Here is an 18415-nt window from a genome sequence, read left to right as displayed (position 1 = left end):
GGTTTAAACAAAATCATTGCTGGTATTGACGGTGAAATTAAAAAAAAATGGCGGAAGTTGTAAGCTGCTGTGTTCCAGACTCGACAAAGGGAGATAGGGACTGAATGTGTTATAGAAAAATGACCAATGAAGGTCTCGCTATTGTTCAGACAGGAAAACAGAACGGCGATGAAAACAGAGATATTCCTTTTCTTCCCTGGGTGATTCAGGTTCAATTTGGAGCGTCCCACCGGGAGAAATTAAGAACCAAGTCATACGTGGCGAATATTTGTGTTTGAGACAGTCTGGAACGGTATTCAAACAGAACTGCCAACAGGGGATCCGTCACTGCACCGAGTTACACACAGAGGACACTGGATGGTAAACAGGAACACTGGGCTCGCACGTACTTTTCCACATGCATTTCATCGCGCAGGTCGTTAGGTAGTTTGCTTCACTACGAGGCAAAGCATTTTGTCAAAAAGCTTGCATATCATTCTTGTGATGTCACAAAGTTTTTTTTTTAAACAAACAAAAAATGAGTTTCCATGATGTGGTGCCACTCAAAGTCAGGGTGACCGTCTTTCCCAGCAAGAGCATTCTCTGCGTGACATCAAGACATACTTATTTTTTCTTGTGAGCTCGCACACTCGTTCATCCAGCTCTGCCAACATCGATCTTGGTCAGAAGATGTGTGCATTTGGCGTCTGCATCTTTTACAATACAATCCCTGTGTGTCTTTTTGTGTGTGAAGAGAAATAAGGCAAAAAAAGTTTGTTTTTAAAATTCCGAGCAGAGGTCACTCTCACAGCATCCATCATTTTGCTAAGCGTAGTTTGTGTCATTAAAATGCATTACCCTTGTCTTGAATTTGAGTTAATGGGTTACCTCCACCCTGTCGTGAAGGGAACTGCAATTTAAGCTTCGTGTTTTCATTGTGTTCCGTGTTTATAGTATGTGCGTACTGACGTTGAAAAATATATCCGTAAGAAAAGAACAATACCTCGTTTGACTCACATAGCAACACGTATACACACACACACACACGAAGTAATTAAAGGCAAGAACAAATTAGCTGCTAGGTTCAAGAGGTCAGGAGACTGCTATGATTTCCTAATGACGCTGTGCTATTTCGGAATCAAGACCTTTTCATTAAATCAAACAACAGGTCATCTTTGTTGTTGCTCACAATAATATTAACACATAACACAGTACAACACATTGCAGTATTTGCTATGGAGTGTATTCCGCCCTGTCTGACATGTTTGATATTTGACCTGCGGATTGTGTTCGTGTTGTGCAGAAGCTGACCTTTGACTTGGAGCACCGTCATTTTGTTCTGACGTCAATTTATTTTCACGTCACACCATCTGTCAGCTGTGACGCGGCTTGAGCTTGTCCACAGGGGAGATAAGGGGCTATGCAAGTCAACTGTTCTTGCTGTTATTGTTGTTGCTATTATTATTCTATCGCAGACGAGTACAAACGACGTCACTTTTATGATTTTGAATCACGTGGTATGACGAGTGACCTATGGCACCACCACAAACTTATATTTCTACTGGACTGCTTCCAGACGAATTTTCCGCGTTAACATCACAACTAGACCAAAGCACAAATTCACTTCCGGTTTAACTTTCAACATTAAGAAGAGCAGACGACGCGAACTCTCGTGTAGACGGAGATACAAAAGTTTTATCGTCTCAGTGTTTTTCAGTTTATTGGTTCATGGGAAGTGGTAGTCGAGGGCTTTTGACAAAAAAGAAAGAAAAACTAACCATGTAACAAATCAATTGCAAGTCTATTGTTGCGTTGAAGAATTTTATCGCGGTTCCAGATATTAAACTGCCAAATGGATCGCCGAGACTTAGTGAGAGACTAAGAGTTGGTCTCGGCAAACAGGCAGCAGCAGTTCAAAAATGTAAGTCCGTGTCACTACTGAGATTTGTGCCCTCCACGCCCAGACTTTAAATCGTGTTTATCCGTAGTTGCATTTGCATTTCAATATTCTGATCATGTGCGCGCCTTTGACAAAATTTTCTATATGCAGAAAGTACCTGTTTGTAAAGGTTTTGAAACATGCAAACCCTGTTTTGTGATAGCACTATACGCTCTCCTTAATTAATGGTGCCGTCCTCAGACTGACAACCATCCATCCCAATTCTTTGCAAGGCTTCCAGACTACCTAAAAGACCGTATTGAATACGTTTCGAGTTCTTTTATGCCGGGACTCGCCTGCTTACTAGTCTGAGTCAGTGTGCCCAGGGTGACAACTGTAGGGTGAGCGTTATAGAGGATTGACAGGTGCATTGTACTCCCCCGTGTAGCCACATGCAACGGGAAACAGGCGGCAGGGAGTGCACAGAAAAGCAAGATGGCGCTGAATTTGTTTGCGTGAAGACGACATGGCATTGCAGTTCACTGGCGAGGATGGTGTGTGCGTGGATGTGTGTGCCACGCGTGCGTGCGTGCACGCGCGAGGCATCTGATCAGCGCACATGACATCAATGGGTTCATTATAATTGTGTTGCTCTTCCGCAGTCCAGTCTGAAAGTCAACTAGCGCAATCATTTTCTCTTTTTTGTTTCTTTTGACCTTAGCAATGTTCACTCCATCTCACAGACACACACATACATCTCTTTTCTTCTCTTACGTCTTTTCTTTCCGTCTGACCTCAAAAAGGAATTTAAAACAAAATGGCGATGAAATGGAAGAGGTGTTTTTCTGGAACCCTGCAAACAACAGTTCAGCACAGCTCTTCGCAGTTTACTGCAGTCCAATAGTTTTCGTCGAATCTCGCTGCAAGCCAGACACAACTTTTATATCAATTGTGCAAAACGAACACAACTGAACAAATGTTAACTTAGCCTGTTAATCAGATTGAGTAAAAATGACGGTGATTTGTGTCTCCTCGGTCTAACCGTTGTGTCCACAATGCTCATTGGCCTGTTTGTTTGGGTTTTTTCCTTTGCTGTTCAAAAGACGAGGATGAGTCGTGCAATTCTTCGTCATATTGCCAAGGCAACATAGTACACTTCTTAAAAAAAGCAATTTCATTTGTTATCAGAGTGCTTTTTTAATTACCCCCTAATAATGGATTTCAGTCAGACCCATTTCAGTAAGATCCAAATAAACACAAAATCGAGTGAATTGATTTGTTTATTATGAAAAAGTGGAGAACAGCCTCCTCTTAAAAATATTCTCAATATTTGATTACTTCACACTTCTTGTCTCTGAATAAAAGGCATTGTGAACTCAAAAACCTAATGGAAATGAAGACAATGAAACTGGATGTGAATTAGAAAAGATAAAAGAATCAAACTGAACAAAATATATGTTAGTGTCTGAATATTTAGCGGGAAATTTAGTTAAAAATAATATTATGGTGACGCAATAAGTTCCTGTTTTCAAACCCAAATAAAGAACAGTACAAAGAAAATAGTCTTTAAGCCTGAAGTTAAAAAAGAGGAAGGAGAAAGGACAGAAGATCCGCGATCATTTATTCATTGGAGCTGCCCACCCGGCACCCTCGGTTCAGTCTTGTCAAGATTTTGAAGCATCTCCTGATTCCAAAAGTCTGGGAATAGGAACCACAGCCGGGACCGCAGGCACACGCCAGCAGCGACCGCAGCAGCAATCACGTCACGTTCTCTGACATTGCGGGGAGGAAAACCACCGCCATAAGGCGAGAAAATTGCCCTGCGGCCGCGGTAGGCCAGCCCCCCGAGAGGAAGGGCAGGACAGCGATTGGCCGAGGCGCGCCCGTGACCTCAGGTTCAGCGCCGGCCGAGCGGAGGGATACGGCACGCAGGGGCAGGGCCAGGCGCGCGCGCCGATTCCCGCCCCGTGCGCGGAGCCAATGGCGCTCGTTACGCTGAACCCTGGCACGGCCCCAGAGAGGCGGGGGTTACGACCACACGACAGCCTTTGTCACTCAGCCGCGCGCCGCCTGAACCTAACTGACACTGTCATCCATATAAGGAGGTGTAGCCATAGAAACTTGCCAGTTTCAAGCGCCGTGTCAGAGTTCAAAACAGATAGAGTGCTTTGCAAAGAGCGCTAGCGGCTGGCGCGCGTGCGTGTTGGTGTCAGTGGTTAGGCGTCCTCTGTGGTCCCGTCGTCTCCGCTTTCCTTCCTGACTCGATGACGGAGGCCACCACCTCCGCAAGCTGTCGTCTGCGCACACGGCGTGCCTTCTGTCAAGTAACCTGGTGAACTTACTACTCGCAAAAGATTACTAACACTGGGATAGACAGACCTTCGGAGGTTACACTGCTACTACTTCGTCTCCGCCGGAGTAAAGGAACGGCGCAGTGAAGCTGAAACATCAGCGCGTGGAAGAGAGAGAGAGGAGCAAGAGGAGGGTGCGTGGACCAAAAGGCGGGGTTCTCGACTTTGAAGTGCTTTGACTGTATCATACACACCGCTGCTTAGCGACCTTCGAGACTCAAAGCACCAAAAAGCCGATTTCCCCCTCAACCTACGCTATACAACTGTGTGTTCCTTCCTGCGACGCTGAACCATTCATCCTTTTCTTTCATTCATTTATTCCTTCATTCACGACCACGACCACTTTGCTGTGGGTGAATCCGCCGTGTTGGACTGTAACTCTGCAGCTGTCTGCCACTTAGCTGAAAGCAACCGAGTGAGAGAATTAAAATACATAAATATATAAACAGCTAGAAGGCTAAGCTCATGACTTGGCAGGCCAAGACATCGTGAGAGGTGTAGAGACCTTTGACTTTGCTGCGGACTCCTATTTCACATCCGCGTTCAGTCCCGCTTGTGCTTGGGATCGAGGCTTCGCCGTGTTCAGTTAGGACTGACTGCACTTCGCTGCACGCACCGAGGGGGTGAGATCTACTCTCCACACATCCCAACTTGCTTTCAGGGCACAACCCACCCCCGTGAAGGTCGTGGAAGTTCCTCTCTGCTCCCCCACGAAAGTTCTACCCTACGTCTTTTGTGCGGTACAGGTCAGAAAGAGGTTGTTAACAACGAAATTGACATCAACTTCGGAAGAAGAAGGTGGGGAGAGCAAGCGAGCGAGCGCGAGAGAGTGCGCCTGCCCGCCGCGACTCCGCTGTTGAGTTGAGCGTTGGTGGTGGTGGTGGTGGAGGTGAGGTGGTGGTGGTGGTGGCGAGTACTGCCAGGCGAGAGAGAGAGAGCGCGGGAAGGATCTAGTGAAAGAGAGCAAAGGCGCGCGGTGCATGCACGCAGGCGACGCCCCATGCTGTTTGCAGTGCAGAGGGGGAGGCGAGACAGGCCGCGCCACCGGTCGCTGAGCGGAGGCCCCTCCACACGACTCGGAGTCTCTCGGCCCGCCCGCCCGCGGGTTTGCTCCCAGACCTCGCAGACAGTGACAGGGCCGAGGTCCCTCGTGCCTTGGGCCCCCCTCCCGCAACCTCTGCTATTCCATCAGTGTCCCCTGCGCCAGCGCAAGGAGTAACAGCTAACAGCGGCGACGGGCTCTTCTACTGTGTGACTGCTCGTGTGCGAAAGTGTGTGTATTACTCTGTGCTGTGCTCGGAACAACCTCCACATCAGCTTTTACTGTACGCTACAGGCACTCGGAGGAAACTTGTCCCCCACCCTCCTACACTGTATACAGCCAACGAATTGTTTTAACGCGAGAACAACAACAACGACGACAGTGTTGTCAGTGAAGAAGGTTTATTTTATCGAAGGGCTGTTCGACCCACGACCCTTGCGGCCAGTCAGTCCCTTTGAGTGGGTTTTCCTGATAATGATGAAGACGGTAATCGACTATTGAAGACGATCGTTGATGATTTCCACTGCACAGTTTAGTCGTGATGTGTTCGTGGTAGTGGAAAATTTACGCCTCACTGTGGCAAGTGTGTTCGCTCGCCGCGCATGAGAACGGAGTTGGTGGTTGAAGAGAGGAAATAAAAATAAGTACTTCCCGCTTCCTTTATTCTTTCACGCAGGCCAAAGCTTTGAAGTGGACTTTATGTATTAACGTGAGCAGCAACAACAACCAGGAACTAAGTTAGTGGGTCAGTTTTGAATTTTTTTGTAAAAAGAAAAAAAATCGTTTGAGTAGTAGGTATAGGTCACATTTCGGTTGGCATCTTTGTAGATTTTTTAAAACTCCAGGTAAAATTGTCTTTTTATCCGAGACTTGTCCCGCTGGTCCCGGAAAGCTGGCGACCGGCGTGTGAAGAGAGTTCCAACCCCGTGACCAGGGAGCGTGTCCACTACACCATGGAGATGCCCCCTACACAGCCCGCACCTATTGCAGTTTGGAGGGAGACTTCAGATGACCTGTCCTCGTCCGGCGGAGGGCCACCCCCAGGGGCCGCAGTGCCCCCGTCCGTGCCTCCCCCTCCCTCGGTTGGTGGAGCCGTGGTGACCTCCTCGCACCAAACGTCGGACCAGTCTTCTCGCGGCTCGCCCAACCCTCCACAGAACGGCGGTACCCCTACATCCAACGCTTCGTCGGAAAACAACAACAACAAACAGCACATCGAGTGTGTGGTGTGTGGGGACAAAAGCTCGGGCAAGCATTACGGACAGTTCACCTGCGAGGGCTGTAAAAGCTTCTTCAAGCGGTCAGTGCGGCGGAACCTCACCTATTCGTGTCGGGGCTCCCGGAACTGCCCCATTGACCAGCACCATCGCAACCAGTGCCAGTACTGCCGCCTGAAGAAATGTCTTAAGAGCGGCATGCGCAGGGAAGGTAGGTGCTTTTCAGGTAAATACGGCTCTTGAGCTTTAGGCTGCTTTTCTCCCATGCTCCTTCCGACTGACACTTGTCTCAATCTTGCTCTTTTTATCCCCCTCCACCCCTTTTTTATTCCCTCTCCTCCACCCTTCGCTCCCTTCCCCACTCGTTAGGCACTTTTTTCTTCGCCCACCTGTTCCAGCTCTGTGACCTCACGTACTGCGGCCTGACTGTGCTACAACCCTCGTCTAAACAAAGCAGTTTCGGACTAAAAAATCTCGCGTGTTATCTTGCGGTTTAGAGATTTGACCACGCCAGTCAGATTTTTAAAGAGTTAAGGAAAAAGGAGATTAAAATGCCAGTGAGATATGGAGCATTCGGAATGATAAAGAATTCACCGATTATTTTTTCCCATCCCGTTTATATTTAGGGAGAAATGTAGAAGGGCGAAATGATAAACTATTAATAAACCTCACTTATCCTAATTTTACATTCCCTCTTGTGCGCGCGCGCACTGACACACTGTCTGCTTTTAATAAAGCTTGTCTTTAAAAAAAAAATAGCTTATCAGATTTTTATTCACCGAGAATAAATGTTTAATATGTACAGAGTGAGTCTCACAATCGAGCAGTGTTTGCGCGACACACCCGGGTAGAAATGATAGCGGGTAGGAACTGGCGAGTTGGCTCCGTGCTCACAGTCTGTCCTCACAAAGCAGAAACTTGCTGTCTGCCTTAGTCTGCACCTCCCACCTCCACCACCCACCCTTCCCTAACATCGGGTAGAGACCCTGCCCATCCGGATTAAGCTCCTCCCATTTTCCCACCCGACACCGCCCAGAAAGGTCAGTTTACACCACCTGCGTCTGTGCGGCCGGGTAGCCACGCTATCAGTTTGGTATTCGGGTGTCGTGAAGTGGCCGTCGGTGGCCGCTGCAGTCTTCATTATTCTCTTTTCTGTTTGTCTTTCACACTTGTCACAAGCAGACAAAATATATATTACAAGATGAAAATTCCTCGTTGACTTACCAATTTCCGATAATTTCAAAAACTTTAAAATAATTCACATCATCAGTTCACTAAGTTTTCTCTGAAGGCAACGATACGCTCAGGCCCTTCTTAAGAAGAGTTTGTCACCGCAAGCATCCTCCTCCATTTTATTTTGTTACAAGTGTCATACATTGTGACAAGCTGTCCTGGGTGGTGTAGCAACATCTAGTCCCAGCTGAGATCTTGTAGAGAAAGAATGCGGTCAGAGGTAGCTGCCAGTGGCAACCAATGAACAACTACTGCTGTCAAGCTGCTGGATTATTAAAAATAAATTAGCAGTTTACCTCAATTTTGAAAAAGTCATTCTCTTTCTCAGAATGCGAGGAAATGTTCCGTAGAGTGAAATGTAATACATGGATACTTGTTTTTCCTTCTGTTGTAAATTTATGCATCTCTGGTTGCTGAGGGTTTATTCTCATATTCCCATAGGTTTATTCTTGCACAAAATTTTTATCAAGCCAAAGTTTCATTAGAAATGGTAATAAAATATTATTATTAAATGTTGAAAGAATTCTCTTTAACATCCTTTATAAAACTGTTCCTCAGTAGGTTTGTCTTGAATATTCATATCTCTCAGACCTTTAAGGGGGTTATTAAAGGGCAACACGAGTGCAACATTTTTTTCACAGTGAGTGTGGCTCAGCAAGTCTTTGAGTCATGAAGAAGAAAGAAGGTTGTCATTCATAAAGAGATTTTTTTTCTCCTAGAAATTGAAATGGCTAATTTTAAAATACAGCCATGCAGATTTAAACTTTATCTTGAAGCTTTAATTGAAGTTAAAAAAATTAATTTACTTGACAGACTGGTAAGTAAATCTCTACCGATCAAAATTTAATGGACAACAATCACAGACATAGCAGTCTACATTGTACTATTCTCTTTTACTAAGCAGGCGTGTTTAAGTTAATTTTCTATGTGTATTATTAATATTAAAATATAAACCCATCTCAAATGTATATTTGACTAGACTGGTGTTTTTTTTTTTATTTCATACTTAATTTCCATCATTGACTTAATTTTGTAGTAACAACTGGCTTTTGATAACGACTTTGTTACCATTAAAAGTACAAAAATATAACATTATAAAAATTTGATACATATTTGTTGATGTAAAGACTTATTTCCTCCCCATTTAGCTGCATGCAAAATTTACTGTTTACTTGCATGTAATCCGGCTTAGCATCCTCACAACCTTTGTCACCCTCAGTCCTTTTATACCTGTGTCAATGGCGCACATCATCGGTTCCCCCACACTGTCAGTTGTTTTTAGCATTGTGGTGGATAAGGATACATCTGATGTTGTGTTTGTGGCTGTCACGATGTTACTGTAGCCCAGAACTGTGTAGAAAGTGTCTGATTTTGCACACTTGGTGCTTGATCTTTGTTTAAACTTTTTTTTACTAGCAATCGTAGTTGGTTTAACAGCTTGTCCTTTTGTACAGTTGGCACTGCTGTATGGAGATCTTTTCGTTTTACCGAAAGTCCAACACGGGCCTGTACTGTGGATAAGTGAATATCAATCCCTTTTGAAATGTTTGGAGCAAATCCTTGAGAGTAGGGTGTGGGGACCAAGTTCGCACAGCAGGTTTGAACAAAGCAGATACCCGTTAAACAGATCTTTAAACAATGTTAATCCACTGGCGTTTGTAGCCATTATCTTTAGGAAATTACAACTCCATTTGAATATGGAAGAGAAAACTCAGCAGCAGCGCTTTGTGTCCTGTTTTCTTAACCGAGGATTGCAGCTTTCCGTATGACGATGCTATTTTTAGAAATACTACCGTTTCGTCACTTCCTGTTTTATCGACAAATCCAAGTGTGATTGAAAGAAAAACACTATATTTCGTCATTTTCGCTGAGCGCTCGTGTTGTCCTTTAAAGTTAATCTTATTATAAGATTTTTTTCTGAGTGCTTTATTGCGGCTAATTCAACCCACTCTTCCAGTTCGGTTTCCAGATCGTCTTGCAAGACCTTTGTTCATTTTCTGTACTTTTCCAATCTTTTGTCTTTACTAAAAAATATATGTAAACTTATGATTTTAGGAAAATATGCTGATTGTTCTAACTGACGTTTTTATGGAATTGCATTATCAGAATATAATGTCAAAAATTTGACATGACACCAATAAAATAAAAAGAGTATTAAAAGCTCTTAGTATAACTCTTTGACACCAATAAAAGGAAGTGCTTATTTCCAACATATCTTTGACTGGCACTGGCATTTGTAACATTTATTCTCATGAAAATTTAACCTTTTTTCATGTCATTAATTTTTCACTATCGCTAATGTGGCAGATACACTGATTCGACTCTGTATTTTGATTTTGATGTTCAAAGCTTTCTAAAAACATCTGTTTAACCCGCTTAACCCTGTATCGAAAAGTAGTGAGCTGTACCCAAAGAGAAAGAATCGATAAGACCGAAAGATCAAACATATCAAATTGCATTGTTGCACCCTAGTACTAATTTTGTTTATTCCTTGGTCACTAGTCAACAAGCTGGTATGGTCGCGAAGGCAGTCAGGAATCACAAAAAGCAATCTGACCGTCAAGTCTTCGTCCTTCCTGTTATCCGTCTTGCACATTCTTTGTGTTGTTCCATTATATCTTTTTATGCAGTAATTGAGCCTGCTAGCTATACAATAGATCTTTGCCAGAATGTTCCCCCTCCTCACCAGGAGGTCATTAATGTTTCCATGTTTGTCCCCGGCTTTGCCTCGGTATGCTGCTTGTGGTCTCGATGGCCATATGGCATTGTGTATGAAATCAGACTGAAGAGCATATGAACAACATGGTCCTTCTTTTACTTTTCAAATTTCTTCTATGAAAACGATGAGGTTTTCAACTGAAAGTAGCAGATTAGGTCAGCATGAACAATTACCTTAGGGTATACAATGATGGGACTAGGTTAATTAAAAAGGTACGAACAACAGGCGCACACACACGCACAGAGACCAGGAGTATTCACACAGAGAGAGAAAGAGAGATATAAATACACCGAGAAAACACGCTCTTGCCGAGGGTTTAGCTCTGATCTGATCTCGTAAGTGCGCTCTCACCATCGGGGTGACATACTTTATGACACCAGGGAATTTGTCATCACCCGTGCATGCGTGCACACGCACACATGTGACTCCGGGGGCCAAAAGGGTAAGGACGCGAGGTCGCGGGATGAAAGGTGGAGGGCATAGGGAGGGTATGGGGAGGGAATGGAAGGGGTCGGCATGCGGGCGTATACATGGTGCACACGAGAGAGACAGAGAGAGAGAAGGAGGGGTAGTGATGGTGGAAGGAGTGCGTTGCAAGTGGTACAGTAGACAGTGTGCACGGACCCAAAACGTAAGCAGCACATTAACCTAGGTCAACGTGCCCTCGCGTGCCACGCTCGAGCACGCGCGCGCTGTATACTTTCATAAAGGCAAATCAGTTGTTTGAACTTTGTGTCATCTGCCCCGGCGACATGAGTGCCACGCGGATCAGGAGGGGTCAGGAGAGGTCGCGATGGCTGCCTGCACATGTGGTCCACACAATGCGCGTGACAGCTTACAAAGGACATATGCAGCCAGAAAGCACCAGCTTCACATTTGTTTGTTATCTATTTCTTTATTCGAGAAAAGAAAGACTGGAAAATGACAATGCTGTTGGAGTGTTACGGTTTACAAGTCGACTTTTACAAGTTCATCGCTCGATGAAACACTTGTTTACACACACACACGTATTCCTTTATTATTAATTTTCATTATTATCGAATTATTGCTCAAAATTACATTCGAGAACAGAGATATGGCTCAATCTTTGACAGAAAAGTCTCGCGAAATTTCTTGATCGCCAATCAGCAAGACAGATCTTTGATAAATAATAATCGAGTATAAACTCGTGGTATAAAGCTACGAAACAATAATGATAATAATAACGATGTAGGAATAAAGAAGGTGAATAACGGTGATCTTGCGAGGAAACGAAAGTGTGTTTAACATGCGCCAGCACGGAGTGAGACAGGATGTTCCCATTCCTAACCACAATCCTTCCCGGGCTTTCACTTTCGACCTTGATAATTAAATTTGTTGCAGTTTCGTGACCCGGATCTTGACTAAAAATATGCAAGAAAAGAACAAAAATGTGTTTTTAAATAAGAATGTTATTTGTTTTGTTTTGTTTTTTTCTGGACGTTGTATGTTTTTAGTTAAAATCAGTGGTGGTGAAGTTTTTGCCAACTGCCTTTACGCTCCTTTAGTTGAAATCAGCACAGGTAAAAAGTTTTGTAACTGCTTTATGCTCTTTGAATTTAGGAATTGTTCGCGCGAGAGGATCTGAAGAAAGAACTGAGGCTAACTGAGCATGCCGCAGAAAGCCTTTTCTGAGTTATCTCATCTGACGCACAACAGTGAGATTTATCTGCCCGTAGTCACGCATCATTAAACTGTTTCCTAACTCCCCCTCCCCAGCCCATTCTTACTCCATCCAGCGCCATGTCCTGCCACGCATCGCTGATCACGAGAAGTCTTGGACAAAAGACGAGACCTTGGCGAGACCTGGTGACCCGCTGGTACCCAGTTTTCGTCACCTGTTCCGGCTGACTGACTTTGTTAGTCTTCGCTACGTTAGGCAATGTAGTGCGACTGCAGAGGTTTATTGCCGGCGAAGAAAGTGCCTGTCGGAGGTGTCCTTGATGTGGTAAGCCCGTCAGAAGGCCACCGACTCGTGACAGTCACAGAGGAGCGAGTCTAGTGTTTAAAACTCGGAATTAACTGTCTCTGCGTGACTAAAAAGCTGCCGCACAGACCTCTCACTTTCTTACACACACGCACACACGCACGCACGCATGAATAATAAAAGGGCGACGGCTACATTCAAACAGCAGTCAGCAAAATCAAATTTGCATATTTCTTTTGTGTCTCCCTCAAGGTTAGCCAGGCTGAATAAAAGTTATTAACCCTTTTTACCAAGTGCACAGCGCGGACCTCGTGTCCTGCCGGAAACCCCACCAAGGTCGTCATAGAGGAGGGCAATGAGGGAGGAGAGGAGGTGTTAACGACAAATAGTGGCTAGATCGGAAGTGGAGGTGATAGTTCTAGTTGTCGGTGCTGTTGCTGGTGGTAATGCGTTAACCTTTCGTTACATCTTGATTTTTTTTCTTCTTTTACTTGCTGTCTAGTTTGAGGGATCTGATAGTTGCTAAAAATCCAGACAAATAATTAAACACTTTTTTAAGGAACTGTGCAAGGGGTAGATTCCAGTATTATTCAGTGTCGTTTCAATTATCACTGAATCCGTCTTGGAAAAAATATAAAAGCATGAAAAGTATCAATTGTTTCCCTGTCAAGCTAAAAGTTAATGCCCATAGTTTCCATGACCACTAGCATCAGGCCTTATCACACGAGAGGAGAAACTATTGTTCCATAAACCTTGTATATTACTGGCAGCCATTTTTGGCATTAACCAATCAGGTGACACAAATTACTCTTATTTTGGTTCATTTTTGGTCGATAGTTCAGTGACCTAATTTGGCTGTTCTTTCTTTTTTTGTGTAGATAAAATACCAACACACTTCTTGGCCCAGTCGTATCCACATCAAACCTTTCTCCCTTATGCAGGTCAGGCCAATTTCTAACATTCGTCATGACAGTTCTTGGTGGAAAAAATCGCATTCTAACTTGTGCAGTTTCCGTTCTTTTCTTTGTTTTTGCTGTGGTGTGTAGAGTTTTGCCGTATTTTTATTTTGTTGGTTTTAGTTTCATTTTCAGACTTATTCTGCTACATTTTTAAGGTGTTTAATTTTGATTTAACTGAATTTTATTTTAATTGTTTTTGTGTTCTTTCTGATCGCTTGTGTACCTTCATTTGGTTTTTTTAAAAATGAAGTTGCATTTGTGGCTGTTTTGGTTGCTTAAATTGCTAGTGTATGTTGGTAATTGAGTAGTTTACGGAGCGGTAGGAAGGTTGAGAAAATTCTTGACTTGGCAAGTACAAATATTTCTTACTAGATGTTTTTCTCCTGTATTATAAACTGCGGAGTTGATTAAATTGTCGCCGGTTCTAGACATAGCTTTTTCTCAATCTGCTGTTAAGGATGATTCTGTCATTGTATTATCTCATCTGGACAGTCCAGAATAACTATTTTCTTATCTGGATAGTCAAGTTTTATTAATAATAATATTGATAGACCAGTTTTAATGGCTAGTATCTTGTTTACAACTAATGTAGACAACAGATTTTAAGTAAATATGTGAGAGGAACAGAGAGGCTTTATGTATTAAACACAGTTCTGTTAAATGTAAATCATTATCCCTGATAATGAACACATGTACACATGGAGTTGGGGAGGAAAGCTGGCTGAGATTGGGGGAGAGAGGGGTGGAAATGGTCTTTTTCCCCAATCCCACTTCAATGAATAATCAAACTTAAAAAAAAAATAATAATAATTATACAAAGTGGGTGAAATAACTCGCACAACGTAATAGAACTTCTGAAGAAATGTTGACAGATGAGATATTTCAACGCAAGGATGCATGGTGTCCCAATATCCCTTGATACTAAAGAAATACTGACAGATGAGATTCAAACACACAATTGATACACAAGAATGCATGACATCCGAATACCCCTTGATACAGGCCCGATGCAAACCATTTGTTTGAGCATTACACGCGATTGCATGTAAGGCCTGCAGTTAGGAAAGAGCCTCCCTGCATGAAGGAGGGAAGGAGAGAGGGTTGGAAGCTGTCGAGGCTTGTGAAGGGTGGTCTGGAGGTCGGCTTTTAGTAGTCATCATTGCTTGCCAGGCGGTAGAGGATAAACTGATTCCGCGAACAACCATTAGACTTGTGGCCAGAAAAAGCAGTCTCCACCAGAAATCCCCTTTATCTTATCCCTGAAACGCTTTTTATAAAATTCTTTGAATATTCCCTCTGTAGGTGGATTGGTATGTATGTGTCCGAGAGGTAAATTATAATAACAGTGTCCAAATATCTCCCTTAAAAATCTAAAATATATCATGGCTTTCATATTTCACCATTTAAAAGAATCGTGCCAAAAATGTGAAGAAAACGTGTAAAATAAATGTTCTCGCAATATCTCCGAGTATCAGCAAAGGCAGTCGTTAATAGAAGGCGGTAATAAAACAAAACCACAAAGATAAAAAAAGGATCATTATCACTTCATCACAGATCAGTGCCCTCAGCTAGTGTCCCCGTTCCTTAAAAGCAAATAACGTTCTGCTACGTCCCACTACGTCAAAGTGGATCAGCGCCCTCTACGTGTGCCCCACGTTGTTCTAAGCAAATTATGTCAAAGTGATTGAGAGCTCGCCACCTTTTGACGAGTGTCCCCGACAAAGACACCAAAAGATGTTGGGGAGGGAGGGAGGTCATCAACATACTTGTGAGCAGAGGAGGTTAATAGGTCGAGGTCACGGGCAGACGCCGTGCACTGCATGGCGGAAGGAAGGTGAGAGTTGTGCCGCCTGACCCCGATTCGCTCTGAAGAAGAAAAATCCGACTTGCACGCACTGCGTGTATACTCTTCCTCCCCCACTTTCTGTGATGGTAGCCTCCAGAGTTTTCTCGAAGTGCCAAGGAGACACGTGTACACCATTATTAACATTCCTTAGTCTCATACAACACAGTTCCTGGGTTCTTTGTGGCAAATTGAACCCTAACCCACTCTCTTTATTGCATTCGTCAAGAAAAGTACCAAAAACTTTCACTAAATCATGTTTTGAATATTTCCTTTTTCTTTTTCATATATTAGCAGAGACGAACATAAAAAGTATTTTTGAGATACACTTGCAACCCAGTTAAAAACCGAAAAATAATGTAAAATATAATGTTTGGTTAACCTGCCGTGATTCTATAAGACATCGACTTTGGCTATTTTGGGATTCACAGATCAAAGAGGAAAAACATCCGCAACAGAGAAAGATATTGTCTCTTTGGTGTTTTCATGGATTACTCAGAAAATTAGAAACGAGAGCTCGGTGAAAACAAGGAAAATGAATTGTCAATAACGCCATCATCTTGAGTGGAACAAAGAACGGGTGCATCCGTGCACTTTATTTTTATCCTCATAGACCCTAAATTATCTGTTTAACCTTCTACTAAAAAATAAACAACAACAGACAAACTAAAGTCTTAACACTGACATGAATATTAATATCAAATGACGCGTTAGTTAAAGATGGCATTAAAGTAAAGAACATCGCATAAAAAGAAAATTGTGAGACCAACTAATCTCAACATCTTAAAGTCATCTATGTAACTGAAGTATAACTTACTACCTCTGTAACTCAGTGTCTATACCCGTTAGTCTCGCTGTAGAAGAAGCCTGATACAAAACTTCTCCCACCTCTGGTTCACAAATGAGAGAGGTGTCTTTCCTGATCGTTACTTGTCGGAGCAAATTCTTGCTGTTTCTTATAACTCTTGGCTTTCTTTCTTTTACAAGCTACTGGCATTTTTTTATTCATAAAATTTTAATTCCATCCTTTGCACTGCAAAAGCTTAGCTAGACGTTTCGGGCATCTTCATGGTTTATTCCAAGTCCTAAATTTTCCTTTTTCTTTCAAAGAACGTTAACATTATTGAGGGCATTGTTATTGTAATAATGTTGTTGCTCGTATTTGATTTGTGATTATTCACGCATTCTTCTGCTTTGTCTTGTTTCATATTCACCTCCTGGATGATGGAATAATGGTCCACCAATTCGACTGATCTTATTCCAAACAACAACAATAATAATGATTTTTGAAAAACGTCCTCTTCAACTCCACATCGCATCATCTTCGTCCACATATCCACCTGACCCGATGACTGTCGACCAGCAGCAGTCCAGCGGGGCCGCATCCCCCCAACGCAGCACCCGTTCCCCGCCCAAATGGCCTTTCCCAACGGCGACCCGCTGAACGGCCACACGTACCTGTCCTCTTTCATCTCCATGTTGCTGCGAGCCGAGCCGTACCCGACATCGCGCTTCGGCAACTGCACCATGCAGCAGGCCAACATCATGGGCATCGAGAACATCTGCGAGCTGGCGGCGCGCCTGCTCTTCAGCGCCGTGGAGTGGGCGCGCAACATCCCTTTCTTCCCGGACCTGCAGGTCACCGACCAGGTGGCGCTGCTGCGCCTGGGCTGGAGCGAACTGTTCGTCCTGAACGCGGCGCAGTGCTCCATGCCCTTGCACGTGGCTCCTTTGCTGGCGGCCGCCGGGCTCCACGCCAGCCCCATGGCCGCAGAGCGCGTGGTGGCGTTCATGGACCACATACGGATATTCCAGGAGCAGGTGGAGAAGCTGAAGCAGCTGCACGTGGACTCGGCCGAGTACAGCTGTCTCAAGGCCATCGTCCTCTTCAGTTCCGGTGAGTTTTTGCTGTGGTATTTGTCTCCCCTTACTCCCCTTTGTTTCGATTCCCTATCGGCTTTTTTTTTTTTTTGGCTTGCGGTTCCTCTTACCCCAAGACTGACTTCTTGCCTCTTGTCTTTTGGCGTCTGATCTCATGTCTTCTGAGACATGTCCTATTGCCCTCTGAAGGCTTTCCTAAGACATGTTCTCTAGTCTTTAGAGACATTTCCCCCAACCTTTGCTTCTGATGTCTTCTGATGCTTGCCTTCTGAAACATATCCCCCTGTCTCTTGGGGCCATATTTCTGTCCTTCTTAACGCCACGTGCAACAAGAGTTGTTCTTCCTTTGTTTTTGTCTTAAGACTTTCATTCTTGTCCTGTATTCATCCGTCTCGTATAAATAGTTATGTATCATCAGATGTTTTCGCTACCTACCTTTTTTTGTATCATTATGTACGATATTCCTACCTCTACTTTAACCCTCTTCTTGATCTTCCTCACACTTGCTCTCTGTTAATTATAGATCGGATCGGGTGTTGTAAGTTGTGATTGTGTTTGATGACTGTAAGCAGTAAGTAACCTCCTGTCAAGTTTGGGTTACTTGTCGGGTGTCCGCATAATACAATGAGATGATGCAGGCGCAGCAGAGATATCAATTACATACCCCCGGGGCACGATGTCAAGCATACCTGCACACACACACATACACAAAGTTTACAAGTCCTGGCTTGATGCCCTCTCACCCCAGCCTCCTCCCTAGAGACATGCGTACACAGGACTCATCTGTAGGCAAAGATCTACTGCCAGAGCTCCATCGATCTTTTAACGCCTCTTCTTATAAAGTCTTTGTTGTTTGTGTGTGGAGTGGCACTGCCCGCCATCATCCTGGTCCTCCTGCACTTTTGCATGGAGTCCTGCACACAAACACTGGAGTTGGGAGTCAGACCTGTAGTCTCAACTCGCCCTTGTGCAAACATTTGCCTGAGAGCAACGATTACTTCTACAAAGATTTTTTCGTCCTTTTCTTTCCTGTAACTGCTGAAAACGCTCTCGCAACACGTGAGTGTATGTCGAATCATATAATTTTTCTACACCCCCTAACCCCATTTTTTTTTCTTTAACTACTTAAAACCCCGTTCTCAACATGTGTGTGTAAGACACCTGTCGAATCACAATTTTTTTTAAACAGTTTCCCCACCTCCCAACACACACCATTCGCTCACTCTTAGAGACCGCATAAAAATTCCCCTGTCAACAAAAGAAATTTCCGATGAACATTTTCTAAGCTGTGATTTTTTTTTTTTAATCATTTTGAGAACACGTATGCGTGGAACAGAGAGAGAAGAAGAAGAAGAAGAAAGAATTTT

General features: G+C 43.8%; 1 protein-coding gene across 4 annotated transcripts in view; it reads left to right on the top strand.

The window, feature by feature from the left end:
• The first annotated feature begins 3986 nt into the window (after nucleotides 1-3986).
• LOC112554722 (nuclear receptor subfamily 2 group F member 1-A-like) overlaps nucleotides 3987-18415 on the top strand; it is a 56150-nt gene continuing 41721 nt past the window's right edge. The window contains exons 1-3 of one of the 4 annotated variants that reach the window (XM_025222699.1): nucleotides 3987-6694; nucleotides 13244-13306; nucleotides 16534-17064. In XM_025222699.1, coding sequence (XP_025078484.1) covers nucleotides 6205-6694; nucleotides 13244-13306; nucleotides 16534-17064 — 1084 coding nt within the window. In that variant the 5' untranslated portion in view covers nucleotides 3987-6204. The remainder of the gene's footprint in view (nucleotides 6695-13243; nucleotides 13307-16533; nucleotides 17065-18415) is intronic. The other 3 variants (XM_025222700.1, XM_025222701.1, XM_025222702.1) reach the window with 3 other exon arrangements.

The sequence above is a fragment of the Pomacea canaliculata genome, linkage group LG13 (assembly GCF_003073045.1).
Source record: "Pomacea canaliculata isolate SZHN2017 linkage group LG13, ASM307304v1, whole genome shotgun sequence".
Lineage (NCBI taxonomy): Eukaryota > Metazoa > Mollusca > Gastropoda > Architaenioglossa > Ampullariidae > Pomacea > Pomacea canaliculata.
Note: the sequence above shows the minus strand (reverse complement) of the source record. Positions and strands in the feature narration are given on the sequence as shown.